At 57.7% G+C, this 26,191-nt stretch overlaps 5 protein-coding genes and 1 pseudogene across 6 annotated transcripts, besides 1 other annotated feature; 3 read left to right on the top strand and 3 right to left on the bottom strand.

Moving 5' to 3' along the window:
• Positions 1–744: 744 nt before the first annotated feature.
• On the bottom strand, positions 745–2,679 carry EX895_001223 (uncharacterized protein; the record flags this gene model as incomplete). The annotated part of the gene is made up of 1 exon (XM_029881822.1): positions 745–2,679. One exon carries the CDS (start codon positions 2,677–2,679, stop codon positions 745–747), a length of 1,935 nt encoding a protein of 644 aa, XP_029741910.1.
• A 1,239-nt stretch (positions 2,680–3,918) lies between these two features.
• On the top strand, positions 3,919–7,479 carry EX895_001222 (annotated as a pseudogene; the record flags this gene model as incomplete). The annotated part of the gene is made up of 3 exons: positions 3,919–4,746; positions 5,169–5,191; positions 6,283–7,479.
• Positions 3,919–7,479: a sequence feature.
• Positions 7,480–8,080: 601 nt separating this feature from the next.
• Positions 8,081–10,120, top strand: EX895_001221 (uncharacterized protein; the record flags this gene model as incomplete). The annotated part of the gene is made up of 1 exon (XM_029881821.1): positions 8,081–10,120. The coding sequence occupies one exon, from the start codon at positions 8,081–8,083 to the stop codon at positions 10,118–10,120; it is 2,040 nt and encodes a 679-aa protein (XP_029741909.1).
• A 5,786-nt stretch (positions 10,121–15,906) lies between these two features.
• On the top strand, positions 15,907–17,316 carry EX895_001220 (uncharacterized protein; the record flags this gene model as incomplete). Its single annotated transcript, XM_029881820.1, has 2 exons — positions 15,907–16,435; positions 16,559–17,316. The coding sequence occupies 2 exons, from the start codon at positions 15,907–15,909 to the stop codon at positions 17,314–17,316; spliced, it is 1,287 nt and encodes a 428-aa protein (XP_029741908.1).
• Positions 17,317–17,641: 325 nt separating this feature from the next.
• EX895_001219 (uncharacterized protein) lies at positions 17,642–21,831 on the bottom strand (the record flags this gene model as incomplete). Its single annotated transcript, XM_029881819.1, has 2 exons — positions 17,642–21,630; positions 21,819–21,831. The coding sequence occupies 2 exons, from the start codon at positions 21,829–21,831 to the stop codon at positions 17,642–17,644; spliced, it is 4,002 nt and encodes a 1,333-aa protein (XP_029741907.1).
• A 1,250-nt stretch (positions 21,832–23,081) lies between these two features.
• Positions 23,082–25,859, bottom strand: EX895_001218 (uncharacterized protein; the record flags this gene model as incomplete). Its single annotated transcript, XM_029881818.1, has 1 exon — positions 23,082–25,859. The coding sequence occupies one exon, from the start codon at positions 25,857–25,859 to the stop codon at positions 23,082–23,084; it is 2,778 nt and encodes a 925-aa protein (XP_029741906.1).
• Between the last annotated feature and the right edge of the window lie 332 nt (positions 25,860–26,191).

The raw sequence follows: 26,191 nt of genomic DNA, 5'->3' as shown, positions 1-26,191 counted from the left end.
GATATGGCTGAAGACAATGTGTCGTTCTAATGCGGGTTTCTCCTTGCTGCTATGGAGGAAAGGTGAATGACGAAGAAGGAGCAGGAAGAGCGATGAGAAGGATAGGAGGAGAGACTAGACTCTTTGTCTTGCTGCGCCGCGAACCTGAAACGCTCTCAGAAAAGTGTTGGTTTGGGTGTGCCATTTGCAACATTCGCTCGCGTCGCGTTCATCTTCGCGCAAAGTGCTTCTCGAGCCGTATTTTTGAAATTGTTAGACTCTAATATCAACCATGGTACAAGACCGACTCACGACTTCGCCGCGTTACCGATTCAAGATCTCGATGCTTCCTCGCGCCGCCGTCAGCTCGCTTCGACCTAATTTGACGACGAGCTCGTCGGCGACTGACGATCTCCTCAATGGTCGATGCAATCAATGCCAGTCAATTTCTAAGACACACATCGTCGGTTCGTGATGCGAAACTGCGCCTCACAAGACGTTCGCGCAGGAGAGTCGGGGACGCGAAGACGTGAAAACTTCTCACTCAAATTTTCATCAACGCGAAGTTGGTCTCGAGCACACAGACCATCGACATCGAGCAAAAGATATGCGAACAAATGCAAAAAAGAGTCACATCAGATTGAACGGAACACTAACGATACGAGTACATGCTGGTGGAAGGGGAGGGGATGAATGCAAGAAACAAGACAGGGGTCCACCGGCGGGAGGTTTTTTCTTTTCGACTTTTGAGATTGAGCACAACATTTAGTCGAGCTCCTCGACGGTGGGGCCGTCGTCGCCACCGGGAGCAGCACCGGGGGCGGCACCAGGAGCACCGCCGGGCATGCCACCGGGAGCACCGCCAGCTGCCGAGTAGATCTTGGTCATGATGGGGTTGACCTGCTCCTCGATCTCCTTCTGCTTGTCCTTGAGCTCCTCGGTCGAGGCGGTAGTGTTGCTGTCCAGCCACTCGATGCCCTCCTTGACAATCTTCTCGAGAGCCTCCTTGTCGGCGGCCTCGAGCTTGTCCTTGAGCTGGGGTTCGCTCGTGGTGTTGCGCACGTTGTAGATGTACGACTCGAGACCATTCTTGGCCTGGGTACGCTCGAGAGCCTGCTTGTCCTCCTCGGCGAACTGCTCGGCCTGCTTGAGCATCTCCTCGATCTGCTCCGACGAAAGACGTCCCTTGTCGTTGCGGATGGTGATCTTCTCCGACTTGCCGGTGCCCTTCTCGGCGGCCGAGACGTTGAGAATGGCGTTAGCGTCAACATCGAAGGTGACTTCGATCTGGGGCACACCACGAGGAGCGGGGGGGATACCCGAAAGCTCGAACTTGCCGAGCAGGTTGTTGTCCTTAGTGCGGGCACGCTCACCCTCGAATACCTGGATCAACACACCGGGCTGGTTGTCGGCGTAGGTCGAGAACACCTCCGACTTCTTGGTGGGGACGGTGGTGTTCCTCTTGATGAGAGGGGTGAACACACCACCGGCGGTCTCGATACCCATCGAGAGCGGGGCAACGTCGAGGAGGAGCAGGTCCTGGGTCTTCTCCGAGGTGTCACCCGAGAGAATGGCGGCCTGGACGGCGGCACCGTACGCAACGGCCTCGTCGGGGTTGATCGACTTGTTGAGCTCACGGCCGTTGAAGAAGTCGGTGAGCAGCTTCTGCACCTTGGGGATACGGGTGGAACCACCGACAAGAACAATCTCGTGGACGGAGCCCTTGTCGATCTTCGAGTCGCGGAGTACCTTCTCGACGGGCTCGATGGTGTGCGAGAAGAGATCACCACAGAGCTCCTCGAAACGGGCTCGAGTGATCGAGGTGTAGAAGTCGATACCCTCGAAGAGCGAGTCGATCTCGATGGTGGTCTGAGCAGCCGACGAGAGGGTGCGCTTGGCGCGCTCACAGGCGGTGCGGAGACGACGGAGGGCACGAGCGTTCGACGTCAAGTCCTTCTTGTTCTTGCGCTTGAACTCCTGGACAAAGTGGTTGACGAGACGGTTGTCGAAGTCCTCACCTCCCAAGTGCGTGTCACCGGCGGTGGCCTTGACCTCAAAGATACCCTCCTCGATGGTGAGGAGCGACACATCGAAGGTACCTCCACCAAGGTCAAAGATGAGCACGTTCTTCTCACCCTCGGTCTTCTTGTCGAGACCGTAGGCGATGGCGGCGGCGGTGGGCTCGTTGATGATTCGCATCACGTTGAGGCCAGAGATAATTCCGGCGTCTTTTGTAGCCTGACGCTGCGAGTCGTTGAAGTAGGCGGGGACGGTGACGACGGCGTCCTTGACGGTTCCGCCGAGGTAGGCCTCAGCGGTCTCGCGCATCTTGAGGAGGACCATGGATGAGATCTCTTCGGGGGTGAAGGTCTTCTTCTCACCCTTGTATTCGATGCGGATCTGGGGCTTGCCACCGACCGAGACGACCTCGAAGGGCCAGTGCTTCATGTCGGACTGCACCTCGGCGTCGTCGAACTTGCGGCCAATAAGACGCTTGGCGTCGAAGACGGTATTGTGGGGGTTCATGGCGACCTGGTTCTTGGCAGCATCCCCGATAAGACGCTCCGAGTCGGTGAAGGCGACATATGAGGGGGTGGTGCGGTTACCTTGGTCGTTGGCGATGACCTCGACACGGTCGTTTTGCCAGACGGCAACGCACGAGTAGGTAGTACCAAGATCGATACCGATGGCCTTGGTCATGATGAAGATTCTAAGCCTTTAGCACTAAAGGTGGCAGGGAGAAGGAAGGGTGTGTTCTGCGGAATGTCGTAGCAGAGGTTGCGTGAAAGGGGTATGTGCAACTCGTGGATCTGTAGACAGTAATGTTGTTGGTGGGAAAGGTAGATGTCTGATGAGCGGAAGAAGCTAGTTTATGTATCATACCGCTTGCGGGCTGCTGGATCGCCTCAGCCACTCACTTCCGCGAAGTCGGCTTGCCGCACAGACTCTTTCACCATCAGGACAGAATGGCACACGGCTTTGTGCGTCAACTCAGCCGAAGAACAAGATTTGCGGCGGGAGGTGGGCCTTGATTGGGTCAGGGTGAGCCAAGTCGCGTTGCTCAGTATGTTCGACGTCGATCCACTTTGTTCTCTGCTCAAGGGCAAAAATGGTACAGGCAGCACAGCGCAGTGACCAGGCGCACACAATTGCAAGTTGGAAGAATTGATCTCGATGTTGTCTGGTGACGTTACCCGACAGGTGGCACAAAGGTGACGCATTAGGAAGGCGGAGGAATCAGCTGGAATCCGCACCAAATACTGCTCAAGTGCCTGAGAGGAAATTTCTTCTCGAGACGCGTTGATAGAGAGCAATGCGTCAGGCTAACAGGGAGAAGAAGAAGAAGCCCAACTTCCACTTCTCTGAGCAATTCTAGGCGTCAGTGGAAAGCTCTCGCAGCTGCCACGTTCTTCTTCCACTTTCCAGATGATTTTTTTTTCTGTGTCAGGACTCATCGGGCTCACCAAAGCCAGATTACTGAAGATCTAGATTGGTTTTGCCTTAGCAGTGTTGGCTGTGATAGATCAAACATCGTTGAGCTCGGTCAAATTGGATGGCACACGACTCGAAGCGTCAGTTCTTGCCACTTGCTCATGTGCGTGTGACTTTTCGTGATTCAGCTCAGCTCAGCTGAGTTCTAGATCTGCCGGCCTGTCTTCTTGGACCAACACTTGACGGAAAGATTTCGTCACAGACTCAGCCAAAAGCCAATTGACCGACATCCGAAGAAATGCTTTTCCTTTGACCTGCACTGGCTTCTGCTCGACACAGCCCTCGACGACTCGAGTCATCCTCCATGTTCATCAACGATTGCCGGCTTGCAGCAGCAGCTTGGTTGTTCGACGCTTCCTCCAAAGATCAGGTCTTACATCGTTCTTCCTGACGTATTTTGGCTATTGATTTCGGTCCAAGCGCTGCTTCCTCCCCTCGCTCTCGAGGATGCCCGAAGCAACCGCAGCTGTTTCCGCTGCTCAACCTAGTCTGCCTGCGATTGAGAGTCTCCAACTCCATCCCGAAGCCGCTTCCAGCTCGTCATCTTCCTCGCAATGCAATCGTGGGCGCAATCGTGGGCGCGGTCGTGGCCGTGGAGGACGCACCAAGATGTCAGATGCATCTTCAACGCCTCGCGGTCAGGCCAGCGCTACTGCCGCAGACGGCTCCGACGCTGCTCGTGAAGCAAGCTATTCTCATCAAACACCATCAGGCTCCACACATAACACCACAAGGTCGCAAACCCGAAATAAAGGCAAACGTGGCGGTGGCGGTGGTGGCAACAGGTCGAGCAAATCCAACGGCGTTCAGCCACATCAGGACGATGCCACGTCCACCTCTGCTCCGCAACGATTAGCAGCGCGGCGACAGCAGTTCGGCGGCAAACTCACTGGCGCCGCCGCCTCTACATCTGATTCCGCTCAGAGCACGTCCAAACCCTCGCAGAATGGTCGCTCCAAGAAACCCTTCGTCAAAGTCGCGGCCGTTGCAGAGCCTGTCGAGTATGCCGACTTGCGCTCTCGTCTGCTGGCTGAACTCTCTTCCGGTGATTACGACTGCGTCATCTGCTACAGCACTGTCACTACTCGGCAAGCAACCTGGTCGTGCTCGCAATGCTACTCGGTACTGCATCTGCCCTGCGTTCGCAAGTGGGCAGAGAGCAGCGTCAAGAAGGCCGAAGAGCACAATGCTATGCAGGAGGACCCCGAGATTCGCAACCGACGCGGAACATGGCGATGTCCCGGCTGTCAGTATGCCAAAGAAGACGTGCCTAAGGTCTATTGGTGCTGGTGTGGGCGCACCCAAGACCCGCCTGGAGGCAGAGGTGCGAACCCACACGGTTGCGGTCAGCGCTGCAGCCGCGGCAAATGTGCTCACGGCTGTGCAGACGCTTGCCACCCTGGCCCTTGTCCGCCCTGTGCCGTCACCGTTTCTCAGCAGTGCTTCTGTGGGGCCAAGAACATCCCTATGCGATGCTCGCAAACTACGGCCAAGGAGGCTCGTCTTTCGTCTTTTCACCAGCGCGGCACATCGTGCGGAGACACCTGCGGCAAGAAGCTCGACTGCGGCATACATACGTGCAAAGAAACATGTCATCCCGGCAGTTGCCAGCCCTGCTCTGTGCAGATGGAAGCACGCTGCTATTGTGGCAAGGACAGCAAGACCATGCGCTGCGGCGATGGCACTCCTCGCGATAGCTGCGACGATAGCGGCACTTTGAGCTTCCAAGGCTACTTTGCATGCCAAGACCAGTGCGAGCGCACCTTTGACTGCGGCGTGCACTCGTGCTCTCAACCCTGCCATGCTCGAGACGCTGCTCCCCCTATCTGTCCCTCGTCGCCCCAAGTTGTCACGTCGTGTCCGTGCGGTGCTCAACCTGTCACGTCGCGTACATCCTGCCAGGATCCCATCCCGACGTGCGGCAACGTCTGCTCCAAGATGTCCAGGTGTGGTCACCCCTGTCCGTCCGCCTGTCATCTCGGACCGTGCCCGCCATGCCGCGTACCCGTCTCAACGCCATGCCGGTGTGGCGAAACCAAGCAGAGCCGCACGTGCCACGATTGTCAGCAAGAGGAGCTCGAAGGACGCCAAGAAGTCCTGTGTTCCACCGTCTGCCAATCGTTGCGCCATTGCGGCAAGCACCAATGCAATCGCCAGTGCTGTCCGCTCTACTTTCAAGCAAAGAACAAGTCAAAGAAGCGACCGACGCTGGCCGAGTTGCAGGCCATGGACCCGGCTGGGCTGCACGAATGTTCCATCCCATGCTCGAAGCCGTTGGCCTGCGGGTTGCACGACTGTCCCATGACATGCCATCGTGGCGCTTGTCCGCCCTGCCTCCAGGCGAGTTTCGAGGAGCTCATCTGCCACTGTGGTCGCACCGTGCTGGAGCCTCCGGTGCCATGCGGCACCCAAGTGCGTTGCAACTTCCCTTGCGTACGACCTCCACCCAGCTGCGGCCACCCAAAGATGCCGCATGATTGCCACGAAGAGGAACCGTGCCCTCCATGCGTCTACCTGACCGACAAGGTGTGCCACTGCCAGAAGCACATCGTCAAGAACATTCCTTGCAGCCGAGCACGAGTCTCATGCGGCCAGCCTTGTGATGCTCTCCTCAACTGCGGCTTCCACCGTTGTCAGGGCATCTGCCATGTTGCAGTTCGTGAATGTGCACCATGTGCGCAGATTTGCGGCAAGCCGCGACGATTATGTCAGCACCCCTGTCAGCACAAGTGTCACGCCCCGTCGTCGTGCCCCGAGGTCGAGCCTTGCGAAGCCGTCATTACTCTGCAGTGCCCTTGCGGCAACCTGCAGTCTCGCACCAAGTGCGGCGTGTCGATCCATGCCCCTAACAAGGAAAAGTCCCTCAAGTGCAATGACTCGTGCATGATAGCGCAACGAAACGCAAAGCTGGCCGAAGCGTTGGGTCTCAACCCCTCGGAAAAAGCTGCACCCGCCGCCTACGAATACGAGACGCTGGCTTTCTACGCGGTGCCCAGCAACCGCAAGTTCTGCGACGAGGTGGAGGGGACATTGAACGACTTCATTCGGTCGCCGAGGGCAGGCATGATCCTGCCACCAGCCAACAAGTTTCAGCGCAAGTTTACGCACGAGCTAGCCAGCGTCTACAAGCTGGCAAGCGAGAGCGTCGATCAGGAGCCGCGTCGCAGCGTCAGCGTCCGACGCAAGCAGGACAGCCGCATCCCTAAACCGCTGTTGACTGAAGCCTTTGCTGCAGCGCGAGCGTCACTCATGTCTTCGCAGCAGCAGCAGCAGTCGCAGTCCCAAAGCAAGTCAATTGGCTTGGCTCAGCTGCAACGATCCAGCGCCGAGGCTCCCAAGCCTCTCAATGCGATCTTCTTACCGGGCGTATTTGGACACGACGAGGACTCGCTGCGATCGCTGCTGCAGCCAGTGCTGCGAACCATCAAATTTTCAGTGACATGGAAGGGAGACGAAGACGTGATCATCACCTCGGCGGACTCGCCTACGCGGCTCATCATGATGAAGACCGAGCTAAAATCGCTGGTACGCAGGGAGCAGTTTGCGCGCGACGCCATCCTGTGCACGGTGGACGCGAGCAAGAACGTGGTGCGTAGAGAGGACGAGCCGATGCTCAGTGGCAACAGCGGCGGCAGCAGCCAAGCAGGGTCTACCTGGGGCACATCTGCGATGAAGCGTGGCGGTGCCGGTCTGAGCGGCCACGGCTTGACCGGCTCTGCGAAGCCCAGCTCGGGTTTGGTTGGAGATCGCGGCTGGGCTGCCGTTGCCTCGGGATCTGGACGCAACTCGCCGGCTCCCGCCAGCGCGCCCGTGTGGGGTCAGCCGACGATGGCTGCGGCTCAGGTGAATGGAGCTAGAGCGACAACTGCCCCCATTGCTGGAATCGTTCCTAATCCGAACGCCCCTCGACGTGCTGCCACGAACACAACGACGACCACAACAGCTGCTCCGATGGAACCTGCTGCAAGCGAAGGGCCTGTCCCGGAAGACTGGGAGGACGATAATTGAAAGCGAGATAGGGGCAAGTTTCTCATCAAAACCTTCTTCGCAATAGACAGAGAGCATGCTAACTAGCATTCCAGGTATCGACACGTGTGAAAGCCGTCACGGCAGCAGAACTGCACACGGATGAATGACGCTGAAGAGTCAAAAGTGGTCTCAGCGTCGAATGAAGGAAGAACAAAGTCTGTCGAGCAGCTTGACCGCACAAGACGGAAGAAAGAGATCTGCGAGACCGAACGTCGATGTGGAAGTCTGTAGCTGACACATGGCGCCGATGTGTTTGTTGCGCGGGATGTTTTGAAAGATATGGCCCGGGCATGTAGCTGCGTGGCTTGCTGCAGTTACATTTCACGCTCTTGTTTTTGGGTGGCCGTGAGTGCGTTTTGAGCGCGCTCTGCTCTCGAAGCTGTACCGCTGTTCTGCTGGCTGGCTGGCCGAGCCGAACAGAGCGAAGTTTAATCGATTTATGCAGGGACCAACGTTTTGCTATCACCCAACTTTCATCCTCACCATCATCCTCATCTCTATCTCAATAATCCTTATAGCGCTGCGCAGCGACTCGCTTGGACGACAGCTGAACAGCACAGCGTACACGAGCCTATACACAATGGCGCATCGAGAGCGCACCTCGACAACGGGGGCGGCGGCAACCACACGCCCTACGCCGCTGGACCACCACCACCATCATCAACCCCACCGTCGGCGACTATCCACACTCGAATTCCACTCGCCGCCACCCTCACCAACTTACTATCCGGAACACGAGCCGCAGCCGCCGATTCTGCCCAAACGCTCGCAGCGCATCTTCGCGCTCCTACTGAAACCCATCGTGCTGCCAGCGCTCGTGCTCGCGTTGCCGGCATGGCCGCTGCTCGCCGCCGCGTGCGCAATCCCCGTCATTGGCGTGATGGCGATCCCGATCCTGCTGCTGATCTCTGTGCTGCTGCTGTACGTTCTCGCCTGGATTTGCTATCTTTTCCTGGCGCAAAAGGACCTCCCGGCGACGTGGACAAATGCGCGCCGCTGGTCGCCGCGCAGTCTGCTGCCGTTTGTGCCCATCAATCCGGTGCGGTGCGCAAAAGTCGATCTGGCCGCGTTCCGATACGTGGTGACTGCGTTTCGAGTCGTTTTCCCGGCAGTGTTCGATTGGAGTTATCGGCGGATCATGGTGATTGGGACGACAAAGGGGTCAAGGGTGGTGAAGGAGGGAATTCTGTACGGCAGTCCAGCACGCGGGAAGCGGTTGGACGTGTACTTGCCTGCTGACGCCCCAGGTCCTGCTGCTGGCGGCAACGCTAGCGGGACTACCACTCCGAGCGCATCCCCGAACGGTGTACCCGCTATCGTGGTGATCCCATCCATGCTTGGCCCGCTGACCATCACCTCGAAACGTCGGCTCTATCTTCAACTCGCCCTCCGCCTGCGTCGCATGGGCTACTGCGTCGTCGTCGCCGACATCACGTACTACCCGGAATCGCGCATCAAGTCGTCCGTGATCGATCTTCGCTTGGTGTTGCGGTGGACCGCCAAGAACTGCCAGCGCTACGGTGGTGATCCGACCAAGATCTACGTGCTGGGGCATGGGTTGAGTGCGCACCTGGTGATGCTGACGATCTCGCAGGAGGCGGTGGTGCTCAGTCGCGAGGGGCACTTGGATCGAGCGTACGAGAGGGAGCGACATATCTTGCGGGCTAAACATGGCGTGGAAGCCGCTGGGTTGCACAGAAGGCAAGGCGAAGGCCGGGAGGATGGGGAAGAAGAAGAGGAGGAGTGGTTGAAGAGTGGCGAGGTTAGGGCAACGAGTAGGAGGAAGCGGGTAGCGTCGATTGCGCACTCGGATGCGCTGGACGAGGAGAACGATGAGCCGCTCAAACTTGGTGGTGCATCCAGAGCACACCCTGGCACTAGCCGTGGCGATGGCAGTGGCGGTGGCGATGCAGTCGGTCCCGCAGTAGACAGTGCAGCAGAAGCATGGGTTGACGACACTGAAGACCCGTCCTCCACCACTATCCCAGGCCACGTCATGGGCACAACGCACCGCTTCACGCGCAGTTCGGACCACCACGCTCCTCCGTCCCCTTCTTCATATCCGACCTCGACGGCACGCAAGACCGAGGAAGCGGAAAGCATCCTCACCTCGCCTGCGTACCGCAAAGCCGAAGACGAGGTCGGCAACGGCTTACGCCGCGTCGAGATCTACGAACCCGAAGTGGAGCTTCCTGTCATCGCGGGCGTCATCCTGCTCTCGGGAATCAGCGACGTGATCAAGGGTTTCCGCTCCGAATCCGAGCGCGGCCTCGAACACCTCAGCTACCTCCGCCGCGCCACAGGGCCGTCGCACTTCAACTGCCTCATCCACTCCCCCGCTCACCTGCTCTACGCCGCCAAGAACATCGTCGATACCCGACTCCTGCCGAGCAAGTTCCTCTTGGTCCACGGCGGCAAAGACTCGGTGGTACCTGTGGAACAGAGCACGCTGCTCAAGACGCTACTTGTGGGCATTGGAGTGGATCAGGTGCGGTTGAGAGCGTACAGGAACCTGGGCCATGCCGAGTCCATCGCGTGTTTGTTCTTGGGCATGGCCAGGTCGTATACCAGGTATACTAGGCAAATCTCGGAGGACATCTCGTCGTTTGTCGGGCAGTAGACGGGCTCAGTCCCCTTGCACATCAATTGCACACCTTCCTGGCCGTTGGCCCGCTCTCCCTCTGTCACGTTGGCTCTATCGAACTGTATTAATCGGATCACCCTTATCCAGCCTCTTGTGCTTGATTCACTGAACATCAGAACACATACTGACGCCAACCCCTGTGTCTGTCACCACCCCACCAGGATCGTGTTGTGGAATTTATCGTAAACAAACTCGTCCACATCTTTGTGTCCTCCCGCTACCGCTGCAACTTAAGCATCATCACCATCCTCCAACTCGTCCAGCTCCGACAGCGGCGAATCAGTGTCAAAAGCAGCTATGGCGCCGCTAACGCTGTCGTTCCGCACCTCGGATGTCTTGCTCGCCGTAGTAGCCACGTTCACTTGCCGAAATGGTACGCAAGAGGGAGACGGCGTCTTAGTGCGGCCGACTCGATCCTGCCAGCCGGCGCCCCGCTCCTGCGGCTGGCAAGACTCACCTCTGCTCGCTTCGCCCGCCGGAGAGGGCCTGGTAGTACTGCCCGACAGTTCGTCAATCGTTCCGCTGAGCCGGTCAGCAAGCGAAGGCGGTGTTCTCGGTCCTTGTACTCGACTTGCGCTCGTTTCTCGCAGTGGGTCCGACTGGTTGGGGACATTGCTGGCATTGCGGTGGTCTTGCCGTTGCAAGTACAATCGCGGGTCGTCCTTTCGATCAAAGGCGGCTGTGGCCAACCTGCAAATCCGAAAGAAAGGCTTCGTAAAGGACGAGTCACGATCTTTCTTCGGGAAAGCGTTCAGATAGACACCCAAATCTATTTTACCTCCCACCCCAAGGAACGCCCTCATTTGTCGTGTTCTCGGAATCAGTTTGAGGTCGAGCCTGGAAAGCTCTCTCTGGCCAAGGGCAATGCCGTCGCGCATATACTTGGTCGGCACGATCAGGAAGAAGCACTGGGTGGCGTCGAATCGATTCGCGCCTGGAAGGACGTGTTGCTTTCCCGTGTCGAATTTCCAAGATAGATCCAGCTCGAGCCATTCCGTCGTACCCTGAGTTACCCTTCTGGCGTACTTTCTACGAATCAGATCCTCCGCAAGCCTTTCTGCAACCAAAGATTCCGGCACAGTGCGGCTCGGTGTAATGGCCAGGGGAGTCCTTTCGTGGGTTCTTCCCGACCTGTCTTGAGCTCGCCCGAGCCAAGCGTGGATGTAGAAACTATACTCAACTTGGACTTCAGAAGGCTCTAGATGCATGCTCGCCAATTGTTCCACGTAGCTAGGGCGTGCCGCCTTGTCAACTGCCTCTGGGCGTCCCTGGTCCGAAGAACTGTGCCTCAGGAGACCTTCAGGCTGATTGAGGTTAGGCTCGAGTGGCGATGCTCTCTCTGGCTCGATGCGAGGGCGATCTGGCAAGCCGGCGAAGCCTCCTTGTCGAGACTGTCGTTTCAAAGGGTGCTGCCTGGGATCGCTTCTAGACGGCTCGGGCTTTAACGCAGTGGCCTCTCGGCTAGAGTCGGAAAAAACAGGATCTATAGGTGACGCCACATCTCGTAAGTGTGCCCGCTTTGGCTTCTTTACAGAGGGTGAGTCTCTCGAGGGTTGAGACTGCACCCGCTGCGACGACGTAGTGGCAGCTTGCTGATCGTTGCTAGCTGCCACAGGCTGGGCACTGTTGCTTAGCTGCCCGTTGCCGCTTACAGCAGATCCGACAGTGTTGCTGATATCCTGTTCCTGTCTCTGGTTTGGCGTGCCCTGGGAATGCATTTCGGTGGTCGAGCCGCTGGCAGCCGCACCAGCGGCCAGCTGCTGTGACGATGATTCCGTTCTGCAACCTGCCTCTGCGGACTCAACCTCAGTCTGCACAGGGGCCGGCTGGCGAGATTGCCTTATGGCTATTGCCTCATGCTGAGTCCCTACAGGTGCGGTCGCAGGTGGTAAAGGCGTGGCCACAGCTTGAGCATGCGTCGTCGTAAAGCTCTGAGCTTGTTTCACAGGTGCTATAATTCTCCCCGACGCCATCTCTGCCGAGTTTTGGACGTTGGATGGCTGAATTGGCCGGCTTAGCGGTATCTGTGTTGCATTGAGCGGCGCTGCCATCGCCGTTGTGTTGCTTTGCGGTACCTGTGTGAGCACGACAGAAGTCAACATAAGCGATGCATGGGTTCTTTGGGAAATTGACTGATCCGGAACAGGCTGAGGGATGGATTGCTCGGCAACGAAGGAGGGATGCACCGCCATTGAGGGCTGAGGTAGAATTGGAGGCTGGAGTGGTTTTGGAGGCACAGAGAGCACAGGTGTGGTGTGTAGAGGTTCAGCAGCTATTGAACCGATCTCGGTAGGACTGGTCACTGACGCTCCCGCATCCCGACTTGAGATGGGACCAAAGGGACGCAGTGGACCAACAGTGCATGGTGCTGACTTCGATGACGGCTCCGAGCCAGTCTTTATCGTCGTTGAAACACCATGCTGACCATCGCCAGGCCTCGCCGCCACCAGTTGGGCGGCTTCTTGACGATACGCCTTGTCTGCGGGCGTCTTTGCCTTTATCGTCCTCACATGCTCTACCGATAGCGCACGCTTCCTCTTCATAGGAGCACTTTCCCCTGTGGCTTCGGCAGGGGTTGCAACCGTGGGCAATGAGGGATCAACGGGTCCCTGGGCTGGAAATGGCCGATGTGGTGCTCCACTGGCTCCCGTCCTCAAATGGGCTGCAACGTCCCGTGCTCTGGTCGAAGCGGGCGAAGATTCAGTGGGACGTGGTAAGCTGCGAAACGAGTTCTGGGCGATACGCGCATCTCTGCACGGGATAGCTGGCTGGTCGGACAGTGGCCGTACCCCGGAGGAAAAAGCGACGATCGACGCCGGCTGCGCAGCTCCGCTTGACAGTGGCATAACTGGGTGGTCAGCTTGGGCAGCGGGACTGCGGCTATTGTCGACGCCTCTGTCACTCTCTGCAGGATCTTTGACGGCCTGTTGGGCAGGCTTGTCTGCGAATCTCATTAAGCAAGCGTCTGCCAGAGGGGTATTGGAGTCTTCAGTACTTGATCGAGTCAACTCGGAGACAGGGGCGTTGGTAGCTGGCTCCTGTTCCGGCGCAGCATTGTCTGTCCTTTCATTGTCCGTCGGTTGCATTGAAGTTTCCGCTTTGTCGTTCCGGGGTGCAAGCTCGGTGCGGGGAGGAATTGACAGATGCGAATTGGTCGAGTTCCCAACCACCACCTGTCGTGTGGCCGAAAAGAGAGGGGCGACAACGCGACTTTGTAAGGTTTCCATATGCCCTCCTTGGTGTCCGATGTGGTAGGTGAAGAGATCTGCGAGGTGGTTGTGAGCGTTGGTAATGCGTGCCTCGAAGTGCAAGAGGCGGCGCGAGACTGCGTTGAGACGCTGCGTCGTTTCTGCGCCCACTCGCTGGACTACGGTTGCAAACGACTTGAGATGGCTGATACGACTTGTTTGCTGAATGGCGACGTTCTGCAATTCACGAGTGAGACCACGGTTGGCGGCGAGGTCGCATTGCGTGGACAACACAATTTCCTGTGTCGATGTAAGAGAGGCCTGCAGTCTTGCCAACTCAGTGCTGAGGCACTCGTACGATGCTTCCACCTTTTGAAGCCTCTGTTCGACCTCTGACGGGCCAGCGAAGGATGGGAACGTTTCTGCTAGCGACAAGAAGGACTGTTGCAGTTGGGGTGTGCTCGTGACGGGCATTGAAGGAGGAAGCACATTGCCAGTTGGGGGCGGATGAGGCGGTGGAGGAGGTTGAGGTCGACCTTCCATCTTGAATTTGCGTTAGTGTGGTAGACCGTTGACTGAGACCTAGTGGCCAGACAGAAACTGGATACACTGTGACGTGTGACGACAAGTCGATGAGTCGAAAGGATCGAGGGTTGACCAAGTAAGGTGGCTATATATACGCGAGAAGACCGCCAAGGAGGCAGGTGTGCGCACGCCTGTGGCGTCGTCCAGTGAGGCAGACAGCTATCGTCGAGGTCGCCTCAAGAGCGATGAAGATGCGCTTCTCGCGCCCACTACATGCAGTAGCCTGCAGTTGGCTGAGTTTACTTGTTGACCGAGCTTGGGCCTCGAAAGTTTCGTAGGCAGGGGTCACCGCCCAATCGGCCTGAGTAACTCGCCTGATTGTCGTGAGTGAAACGCTGAAGAGGGGTGGATGTCTCTGTGATTTCATCAAAGAAACGTAGGCAAGAAGTCAGCCTTCTGTCCTGACTAATCGTCATTTACTGTTGCTCATTCACTGTTGCTAAAACTCTTAGCACAAAAGGGACTCATGTGGGCCCAAGCTTCCTTTCTGTCTCTCTCATGAACACTAGGCCATCTGCGAATCCTCAAGTCAGACAACCAAAAGGCGATTTGCGAAAACAGCACCGCGCGCAAATGTTCCCACCTCGCCCTTTGTCTCGTTGCTGAATGTAGCAACCAAATTCTCACGGTTTAGAGCTGGTCAATGGGACCAAGCGTTTGAATTGCAGTCAATAGCGCTTAGGGGCGTGGACCGTTCAGAGTCGACGGTCAATTCCAACGAACTGTGCGCGAAAGCACAACGCGAGGCCATCGTAGCCGCAGCTCAGGCTTCATATTCTAGCTACTCAGGCAGGGCCTGTCGATTGTGAGAGCTGCTGCGCTGTTCGTCGCGAGAGGGCCGCGCTTAGTCACGAGAGTTATCCTCTCGGAACTCTTCAGCGATCCTCTGGTGAAACCTTGCCTCATCTTCTTCTGGAGCTCGCGTGTCGCCACGTGTTCGGCCAAATGGCAAAGACCGCGAAAGGGCTGATCGGTGACAGTCGCATTGAGCGTGTCCAACGGGTAGAGGAGAAGTCGCGGATTAAAAGTCTTCCCGAAAAAAAAGGCTCGCCGCCAAACCTCCACCTACAGAACATTCACAGATTCTCACTCAGCAATGCACTTCAACGCTTCAGGGTGTCCGTTGTTCTTTCCTGCCACCATCACCCCCGTTCCTCGGCTCTCCCGAATCTCGCTACCAGGAATTCAGAGCGACAATACGAACTGCGAGCATTCTCCCATGAGCGAGGCGCCCACTCACTTTCGCACAAACCGACCGTCCTTTTCCGTCGAATCACGCTCGACGGTTACGAATCACCACCACAGCCACAGCTACAGCCAGCACTTACTCCAATGCCTTCTCAGCAATCTGCCAAAGATGAACTAGATCCGCAACACCCGAACCCGTGCTATCCGAGAGCGTGCGCCATCCAGTCGTGCCTGCAGAAATCAGGCTTCGACCAAGCGCGATGCGAACATCTGATCGACGACCTATATCGGTGCTGTGCCAAGTTCTACCAGCAGCGCGGGAAAGATGCCGAAGCAGATAGCTGTCCGATCCCAACGGTGGTCGAGAGGAGGATACGGAGGATGGAGCAGGAGGGCAAGGGAGGAGCGGGTGGATCGCTGCTCGAGACAAAGAAGCGCTGAGCGTCGGGAGACGCAGATTGCTTTCACGGGTGGCTTTCGGGGTGCTTCCCTTGCAGATTATACTTGTAGACCGTTGCAACAGTTGCTTTGCATCTAACGTTCCGGGCCGAATCCGTGCAAAGTGTGCTGAAACAACATTGAAGGGTGAGGAGGAAGGAAGGAGCTGCCAATTTTCTTGGTAAATGTTGAATCCCATCCGCGAACAACGACATTCCTCGTTCGGCTCACGTGCCGCTCGACTTTGTCTCTGCGCTCGGCGACCCTTTGCGAAATATGCGACTTCCACTGTCGCGCACCGCATTGTTCTTCTCCACCTGTCTCTGTCCCACCACCACACACCTTCCTTGATCGACACAAAAGATGGCGGACGAAGAGCAACAACCACAACAAGAGCAGCTGTCCGCGCAGTCGCCTGCTCCCGAAGAGAGCGAGCCTGTTGCCCCCGAGGCTGAGGCAGCTGTGCCCGTCGACGAGGCAGGAGCAGCAGCACCGATAACAGAAGATGACACCGAACAGCCCGTCGCCGAGACCGAAGGAGAGGCAGCGGGCGACATTGATGCAATTCCGGCGTCCGATCCGGAGCACCTCACCGCCGTCGTCCGCGGCGAGGATACAGCAGCGGCAGCACGCACTGCAGCCATCTTTGATGAAGATGACGAAGACGTTGACCAAGCTGCAGATGATGAACTCCCGAGTTTCCGCCGACGCGAAGCACGCGAGGCAAACAACGATGCCGACGACCCAGATGCGACCATCCTGCGCAAGAAGAAGAAGAAGCGTCAGCACAGTCCCGAGGAGGAGGGTTCGGCGAGACGAAACGGCGACGACGATGTTCAAGTGGAGCACCAGCAGGAGGAGGATCCGTACGTCAACATGACTGAAGCAGAGAGTAAGTTCGGGACCTTGTTTCATGTTCGATGCTGGTATTGATGCAAACGATGGCAAAGATGTGTTGCTAACATGTTGTGCGAACATGATGCCCTCTACATTGTAGTCCGACGAGCAAGGACAGACAGGATGATCGACGAAGCCTTGCGAGCAGGCAAGAAGAAGGCGCCGCGCAAACGAGCCGGTGAAGACGATCTCGACCTGCTGGCCGACGAAGAGGTCGCCGCGCTACGCCGAGAAATGGTCACAGCCGCCGACGACGATGAAGAGGCGAATCGTCTCAAGAAACCGGCGACCAACAAGCTCAAGCTCCTACCCAAAGTTGTCGCCACACTGCAGAAGAACCACCTGCAGCAGTCGATCCTGGACAACAACTTGCTGGAGGGAGTCAAGCGCTGGCTCGAGCCGCTGCCGGATAAGAGTTTGCCGGCGCTTAACATCCAGCACCAATTCTTCCAGATTCTGGAGCGCATGACGATCGATACGATCTCGCTCAAGATGAGCGGGTTGGGCAAGGTGGTAGTTTTCTACAGTTTGTGTTCGCGCGTCGAGGCCAAGATCAAGCGGTCGGCGGAGCATCTGATCGAGATCTGGTCGCGGCCGGTGCTGAAGCGCTCCAGTAGCTATCGCGATCGACACGTGGCGTCGGCGGAATGGGCACCGGATCCGCTCTCTCAACGCGCTGTCCCGCGTCTCGCCACCGCCACCCCGGGGTCTGAGAACAGGAGGAACGTGGGCATTCCGCAGGCCGTCACCGCCGGGTTCAGGGTCGCACCCCAGTCGAGCGCTGGCCAGAGGAGCGACTCGAACCACCAGGCGCGCATGGCCAACCACAAGCGCCTGAACCAGTTCAAGTCCAGACTGAAGGAGGCCAAGCGTTGAAGTGCGCCAGAAGCCAAGAGGTTGCACCCGAGGGTGCGTTTTTGTTGGGATCCTCAGAAGTGCAATACTATCATTCACCCTTGCAGCCGTGTATCGCTGTTCGGTAACTTAACTTATTGAATTGTGTCTGACTTGCTCGGCGGCTGAGACCTGTCGACGCTGCACAGCATTGTTGCCCGCACCAGTGCCGAGTGTGACGAGAGATCTAAGTTATGAACGTGACAATCGAATGAATGCAATTATAAATGGGCACTCCGCTCCCCTCCGCTTCCTCTCTGCTCTCCTCGCCCGTAATCCCCTGACTCGAACATCTACCGTCTCGCGATCAACTCAACCTAGACACCAAGTAACTCATCAGGCTCTCCTGCTCATCGCCCGCCACCCTCAGCAGAATCTCGACAAAGCACTGGTGGCTTTCGGGTACCTCCTTGTGCATCCTCTCCAGACTAGCCAGATCGAGCATCCACAGCTTGGCGTCCGTGTCGGCGTACGCTGTGGTGTTGCGCTCCTTCCTCGAGAGGAACGTCAGCTCGCCCGCAATAGTACCGGCCAGCATAGCCTCGTTGATCTCGTATTGCTCTTGCGGGAAATCGTACCGCGCTTTGATAATTCCGGACTCGATGAGGTAGACGGCATCGGCGGGGTCGCCGCGGCTCCACAGCACGTCGCCGCGGTTCTTGCGCAGGAGCGTGAAGTAGGGGACGAGCGACGAGAAGAATGCCTCTTCCGATGCGAGCGGCGTGTGTCCGTTGAGGTATGCGCGGAACGTAATGTTGAGCAGTGGGAACGGTTGCTGCTGCTGTGCGTGATGTGGAGGCTGTGTGGACGTAGGGTTCGCTTCGGATGTTGCTTCTCCACCGTCCCCCTGAGCCTCACCCTCGTTTCCGTTGTGCGTCGATGGCCAAGCAGGCACGATCTCTGAAATAGGCGTAGTCCGCTCGCTGCGCACCGCCGTCTTGGCCGCCTCGTGCAAATGATGCCGCCTCGGCGAATTCTCATACGAGTGGTCCAGCACAAACGCCGGCTTCCGCTTCTGCGGCACCGTCAACCCACCCGCCTCGGCCATCGACGCCTGACCGAACGCTTTGGCCGCCATCAGGCTCGATGCGTACATCCCTCTCAGATACTCGTTCTCGGTCCACTCGAGCGCTTCGTTGAGGTTGGCGAACACTTCAAGGTTTTCGCTCCGGTCCGCCCACAGGTCGACGCTGCGCAGCGCTACGCCTACGTCACTGTCCGGATTGAGGCCGCAGAAGACGAGCAGAACGTCTTTGGCCATTAGCAGCCGGTTGATGCGCAGGAACGCTTCAGCTGCCGAGAAGTCGACGCCGCTGACGAGCGTGTAGTCGACAATGAGGAACCTAATAGGGTTCTGATTCCACGCAGCTATGTCCAGCGCGCGCCGGATCAAGTCCTCGACCGAATTGATCGTTCCAAAGAACAGGAACCCTTGCAGCTTAATGATCTGCGTCTGCGTTCCGACTTCATCCAGGAAGTGACGTTGAATCATGTGGCGTCGTACAGTACTGCGCGCTACACTGCCGTCAAAAATGGCGCGCACCGTCTTCCTGCGCGACGTCTGCACCACAAAGAAGAAGCACGCAATGATAATGCCAGCAAGGATACCAATCACGAAATCCCAGTAGGTCATCACGATGACGATTACCCAGATCGTCAGATACTCCCAGGTGTTGACTCTCCCGACCGTATCGTAGAGCGCCTCTTTGGCCAGATCGATACCCAGCACGAAGATGAGCGCGCCCACGATCATGATGGGCAAGTAGCTGATAGTCCCGGGACCAGCGATCATGATGATCGCCGTTCCGCCGGCGAGCATCAACCCACTCAGCCTCGACCCACCGCCGACGCGGTAAAACAGCACGCTGTTGACATAACACAGATAGTTGGGCACCGTACCGATCAGACCAGCCACGAGGTTCGAGATACCGTGCGCGACCAGCTCGCGATCCGTATCGACATTGTCCTCGTTGATGCTGACACCCAGCGCGGGCACGTTGAGCGGCACATGCAGGATGCCGAAGAACACGAGCGCCAGCTGCGTAGGCATGGTGGCCCACAGCGCTCGCCAGCTCGTCTGACTGAAGTCAAAGTAGGTGTAGAAGCGGTAGAATGCCGCCTTGCTCGCTGACTCGCCAATGTCGAACACCCAGCCATCGTTGCGCAGCTGCTGGATGGGAATGCCGAGGATGCCCGTAGTGACGACGTAAAAAAGAACGGGAATCATGAGGAAATACCCTGGGAAGATGAGCGGGTGGTGGAAGCGCGAAGTGATGACGCGCAGCAGAATAGCCAGCAGTAGGGGTGGCAACCACAGCGCAATCATGTGGCCCGACTGGAAGAAGAAGCGCAGCGTCTCGAGGTCGTACTGGAATCCATCCTCGGACTGAAGCCGACTGCACACTTCCAAGCCCGTCTCGATAAGGAAAATGCCAACACCTCCAATGCATCCAACCAAGATATGCCGGGGGAAGAATCCGATAAGCACACCCAGTCGCAGCGCGCCGAGCAGCAAGAAAGCCAGACCGGTCAAGATCGACGAGAGCGCAAAAGCCACCATGGTGGTTGCGATCACCGCCTTGGGATTCTCATCCCCCAACTCTTCGATGATGATGCGCACCAGAATGTGGAAGAAGGGCACAACCTCGATCATCATGCTACCGTTTCCCCCCTTGAAGATGGATCCTCCCAGCGTGTAAACCAGTTGAGACAGGATGCAAGTGACAAAGAACATGGACACGCCATCTCCGCCGAAATTGGCAAAGATCGGGTAGGCGGCAGGGAACATGATCATTCCGTATGAGACGCCGTCGAGCACGTTCATAAGCATGCCGAGGATGACGGCAGGAAGCAAGCGGATCGGCTCAACGCTGGCTTCCGCCGCCGACTTCCATGTGATTTGGCGGGCAGAAGCTGCAAGGTCGTGCGCATGCTGCATCGGGTTGAACTTTCGAGGGGGGACTTCGCCTTGGCCCGGTCTCCAACCTTTGGGCAGGAATGCCCACCAGGGCGAGAGTGTCTTGAAGGGTTCCGGGCGATGCTGGGATGCTCTACGCCCAGGTCGAAGGATGCCGTGTTCCGCCTCGAGGACCGACTGTTCGGCTTGCGCAAGAGCACCATACCCAATCCCGGCTCGTTGGTGCTCTGATAGACTAGGATGGCTGACTTGACTGAAGGAAGAGTGGCCCGTCGCCTCGGATGCGGCTGGCTCTCGCGAGCGCGAGCGATCCGCCGATGCTGGGCCATCATTCTTCGACGAACGCGACCGACTACGAGAGGTGGGTCGATGCTCGGCCAGCTTGGCAAGATCTTCATCGGTAGCACCCAAGCTCTTGTCCTTGCGTTCCTCGTCTTGTGCCAACGTTTGCGGCGTCGCAACGGCGTGCGTAAAGCCGAGAACGGATGTGACACGGGGCGTCGACTGACTGCCATCGTCGTCGTTGACTGGAATAGCAGTCTTGGCGCTCTGCGGGCTGGTTGCTTGAGATGCGGCCATGGCACGAGTCAAGTTGCTCGGGCCAGCCTGGTTGACACCATACGAAGCAATGGGAGAAGTGGTGGGGCTCACGTCGCTGGATGCCCTGTTGAAGCGTGAGGGAGGGAAGAGCTGTGAAGCAGGCGAGGAATCTGCGTCGTCTTCCTCGCCAATGTCGTAGATGTGCGAGCCGTTGACGCTGCCCGTGCCTTCGTCGTCGGACATGATCATGCCTGCCAATTGGGCAGTTTCGTCTCGAATCGAGGAAGAGGTAGCGGTGTAGGAGCTAGGTACCAAGGGACTGGCGTTCGGACCCGGATCCTGAGACGGTTGAAAGCGGTAGCTACGTCCTTCAAGGTGGCTGAAAGCGGACGAGTTGACGCTACGACGGCTCCATGCCGCGCCTTGGCGTTCGAGATCGTAGCCCGAGTCGGTGTCGTCGTCCATGGTGGCGCGATGGTTGCCGGGTGGATGATAGCTGGCTACTCTGGTGCGCTCCTGTTTGGGTCCTGGAGGGAAGGACGAATGCGGAGAGTCAAAAGTAACGGATCGAGGGAACTTGTTGGCGTTGTTGGAACGCCTACGCTGCTGCGCCGGAAAAGCGGACTCGGGGCTGGTGGGATCGAGCGCATTGCTCGGGCGGCGTGCGTCCCAGTCCTGTCGAGAGTCAGTGCTGTTTCGCTGGCCATTGGGTGTGCCGCCTCCTCGGAAAGGGTTGATGAGGCGACCGATGCTGAAGGACTCGCGCCGTCTTGTAGGGGAAGCCTTGTTCGGAAGAAGGGCGGTACCCTCGCCCGTAGCGTCGTTTGAAGCAGCGCCACCTGTTGATTGTTAATGTTGAGACAGAGTCGGAGTGGACGTGGGTTGCGAAGACGATTGTGGCGATGGCGCCGAGAAGGGGAAGCGATAGTCAGCAGCAGCGGTCACGATCGAGGAAGGAGGAAAGAATGCAAGTTAATATCAAGGGCTCTTTCGACGACCAGCATTCGACAAGGCGTCCATTCCTTACCTGGAGAAGACATGCTTGCCTTTCACAGAGCCAATGTGCAGCTGCTGTGTTAGTGCGCCGCCTTGCTAGGCTATGTCGCAGGTGCGTCAGGCGGTAGAGCGACAGAGGGAAGCAACAGCTCGACGACCGCGAGGGTTTCCAGTGGCGCGATATCCTAGTGCCAAGTCGTCGGCGAAGATGGTGAGGATGCGACGTCGAAAAGCTCTATTCAAGCTGTTTGCCCTGTCTGTCGAGCTGAGCACCTCAGCACAGTGCTTTGTGACGGAAGCAAGCAATGTGTGGGAAAAGAGGAACACAGAGAGGAAGCAGGAATGGCGTGACTGTTTGTTGTGACTATTCTTAGGCGACCTTGTCAGTTTAAACTATTCGCCCTTCCTTCAATCTCAGCGACAATTCAACGACAAACCCGATTTTCTCAGAATCCGTCCCGAAGCAGTCATGGTCAGCTGTCAACCCACCAGACGTCGTCCACCGACCTCGCCTTTCCTCTGCTCGTCTGGCCCTGCGGTAAGTCAACCCTTGATCTTACAAATTTAAAAGTGTGTGCGAATCCAATCAAGACAACGTTGAAGGCAACGAAAACAGGCAGAGCAGAGCAAGAATAGTGTTTCATAGCGCTGTTCTCTGTTTCCGAGTTGAGGTGAATCGCCCAGGTGCATGGACCAACCGCGAGCAAGCAGCTCTTGTCCTGCATGTGGCACGCTCGCACGCTGCTGCAGCTCCAGCAAGATGCATGGCCGCTGCTTTCTCGCACAGATGCAATTTCTCGTTGCCAATTCGCAACTTTTCCGGCTCAACCTCTCGCCCCGTCGGCCCCTCGCGGTCCATCCTCTATGTCAGCCTGACTCTTCTGTCAGCACATGGTTCGCTTCGACGTGCAAACCGCTCAACACTGCCACTGTGCAATCATTGTCGGTTGCATAGCGAAAAGAATGCAGATCATCGTCGCATCGAGGAACAAAGCCCGTCCCAAAAAGGGATCACCCGCCCACGCGCAAATATCGCTCGACCAACCAGATCTTCGAGAGATAAGAAACAATTTGCATTTTCTTCCGGCCTCGTTCTCGTCCTTGCCGGTCAATTCGCCAGGCACTCACAACCAACACCTTTTGTTCGCTTCGACGGTCCGCATGATCACCAATGTCAATGAAACCAACCAAGATGATTTCAACACCACCCGACCGACCGCAGGTACAGACTAGAGGGCGTACTAAACCCTGTTGTGCGCGTGTGTGTGTGTAAGTGTGTGTGTGTGCGTGCCTCTCACCCATAGATGCGAATCACCCCATCCGCACCTGCCGACGCAAAGTACGGTGCAGTGGGATGGTACTTGACAGCCAGCACACCCTCGCTCGCCTTGTTCCTATGCGAACTCATCTCCTGCCTGCACACCGCCGTCGATTTGTCGCCACCTTCACCCACCACGCCGCCGTCCTTGCCCATCAGCGACCCACCGGCAATGTCCCAGAAACGCACGCTGCAGTCGTGTCCACCGGAAACCAGCGTCAACCCGGACGCGTCGATGTCGAGCGACGTCACAGCATCTAGATGCGCCGTCATCGAGAGCGTGCAGCTGCCCGTGTCCAGATCAAACATGCGAATGTAGCCGTCCTCGTGCGCTGTGATGAGTAGAGGTAGCGTCGGGTGCGTTACCAACTTGTTGATCTGCGTATCCACAGTGCCGTCGTACGTCTCGTCGCTCTTGAGCTGTCTCACCTGGCGTCCCGTGTCCAGGTCGAACAGCTTGACCACCGAATTCGAGTACGACACTGCGACGAGCCGCAGATCCGAGTGGCAGGCTTCCACGCACGTAGGCACGGGCAGCGTTCCGCTCTTTTCGAGGTTCTCGCGTTCCTTGGCCGTGCTAGGCGAAGGATCGCTGCCAAAGTAGTCCCAGCTGAGTTGGAGCACCGCAGGCGCTGCACTCGACGAGTTGGCCTCGCCATTGCTCGTTGCGGTACTGTTGCCGCTACGCACGCTCCAGATCTTGACCGTACCATCCGCTGAAGCGCTCGCAAGTCGTCCCTCTTCGTCCGAGCGATCCGGAAGCAGCGCCACGTCCCACACCGCCTGCGAGTGGCCGACGAGGCAGCCCAGTTCCATCGTCTTTTCGAAAGGTGGGTACGCTTCCACCGAGGGATCAGGCAGCTGCCATACGCGGATCGACGAGTCCAGACTGCCGCTGTAGAAGCGACGCTTGTTCGGCGAGATCGCCAGGCACGTCACAGCGGCAGAGTGGCCACGGAATGTGACAAGCGGCTGGCTGTCAGTGCCCGACTTGGCCGCTGGCTGGTTGAGCGTGCCCACATCCAAGTTCCAGAACTTGATCGTGTTGTCGTCCGAGGCCGAAAGAAGCGTCATCTCATTCGGCAGGAAGGCCACCGCACGCACCGCATCGAGGTGGCTGCGCAGCACCTTTTTCGACTTCCAGAGCAAGTTGTCGGCGGCTGCGTCTGCAGCTTCCTTGGCCGCCTCGTCGTCCTCGGTGGCCAGACTGATGTTGGCCAAGTCTTCCTCGTCCTTCCTCTCGGAGCCAGGTGCTCGACCCCCGCTGCGATTCATGAGCTGATTCACCTTTTCCGATGTGATAGCAAGCTGCTGCTGCGCTTCCGAGATGAGCGATGCCTCTTCAGAGGTGGTTTGACCCTGACGCTCCGAGTCTCGACGTTCTCGGCCCTTAATGCCGGCTTCCTTGAGTTGTTGCCAGTCTCGACCGCCGGGCTTGAAGATGGCGGTGACTTGCTCCTGCTCGTCAGGCTCCTGGTCGGTCAGGCTACTGGTAGAAGTGCCACGCGATTCGGTCGATTGCGAGGAGCGCGAAGAGTCAGAAGAATTGGAGCTGGCTGGTGCCTCGTCCAATTCACAGTCGTTAGCAGACTGGTTCGGAGCCGACAGAGCAGGGGCTTCTGGCTGGACAAAGGTAGCGCTCAGAGGATTCTTGAGGGGGACACCTTCAGCAGCTCCAGAGCTCTGGTGTTGCTGCGGTGCTGAAGCCTCTTGGTCTCGCTGGCCGTGTGCGCTCGGAAAGTCGGCGTCGCTGCTGGCCTCCCCGCTCTCGTTGGCTTCCTCGAGCGCAGGCTCTGACGCAAAAAGAGGCGAACGACCCGGTCGGCCAGCCTTGGTAGTGGGGACTCCAAGCGCAGTCGCAGCCGATGCGCGGCTGATGGAACCTGCCAAGGCTGCATGTGACTCTGTAGTGGGCGCGGCCGCTGACAGCGTAGGTGGCACGCTCTCGAGCATCATTTTTCTGGGCCTCAGCGCGCTCTGCACGTTGACCCCGTTGGCCGACGAGCCCGAGGCGATGCCACGATCGGGGAGTGGATTGAGCGTGGACGCCGAGGTGAGGTACGAGATCTCTTGTAGACATTGCTTAAGGTATTCTCGGCTCTTGGCACGCGACTTGGGGTCTTTGGCGCTCGACGTGGATCTGGACAGAAGGCCGGCTGCGAGGGCTCCAGCGTTGACACCACCGGCAGAGGTGATGGCGGATGCGGTAGGAGCAGACTCAGCAAAGGGAGCAGGCGAGCTGCGACCGCTGCTGGTGCCACCCTTCTCGAGGCTCTGCAACAAAGGGTTCTTGACTTGAGGAGCAGTGTTGGAGAGCGGGGACGATGCGGACTGGGCAGTATTGGCGCTGGAGGAGAGATACTTGGATCGCTCCTGTCGCAGAGCGTATTCGAGCATCTTGACTCTCCTCATCAGATCCGTCTTGAGGTTCTCGACGCCTCGTCGCTCGCCCTCAAGCAGAGCGATTCGCGCACGCATCTCGGCTCGTTCGATCTCCCACTCATTGCGGTCCTTTTCGTATCGTCGCCATTCGCCCTGCAGATGATGTAGGATGCCGGCGAGGGTATATTCCGAATTGGGTTGCGAATTGCCTGTCTCCTGCGACTGGATACCGTTGGCCATGTTGCCGTGCATCTGGTTGTTGTTGGCGTTGTTGTTGTTCATGCCAAACCCAAGGCCTGCACCGCCATTGGCATTGGCGTTATTGTTGCCGCCGCCGCCCATCGACATGTTGCCCGCGTTGCTGAGAAACATATTGAGCGTAGAACCAAGGCTGAATCAGCAGCGATTGGTTCTTATCGATGACACCGTGTCGCAAACGTCAAGAAGCTAGCGACACAGCAGCTGATGCAGTAGCCAAAGGAAGATGTGTGTAAACGGCGTAGTCAATGATGAAAGCTGAAAGAATGGTGGATGGAAAGGAGAAGAAAATGTGTGTTTGTCAAATGCGATTGTCCGCCGCTGTGTCGCTGTTGCTGCTGAGCTGTTGCTGTGCCTCTTTTTGAATGAGCTGCGGTGTGCTGTACCCTGTGATGTTCCGCGCCGTATTGCATTGTGACGGCATTCTCAAGACATCCGCACGCAGT

The sequence above is a fragment of the Sporisorium graminicola genome, chromosome SGRAM_10 (genome assembly GCF_005498985.1).
Source record: "Sporisorium graminicola strain CBS 10092 chromosome SGRAM_10, whole genome shotgun sequence".
NCBI classification, from domain to species: Eukaryota; Fungi; Basidiomycota; class Ustilaginomycetes; order Ustilaginales; family Ustilaginaceae; genus Sporisorium; species Sporisorium graminicola.
Note: the sequence above shows the minus strand (reverse complement) of the source record. Positions and strands in the feature narration are given on the sequence as shown.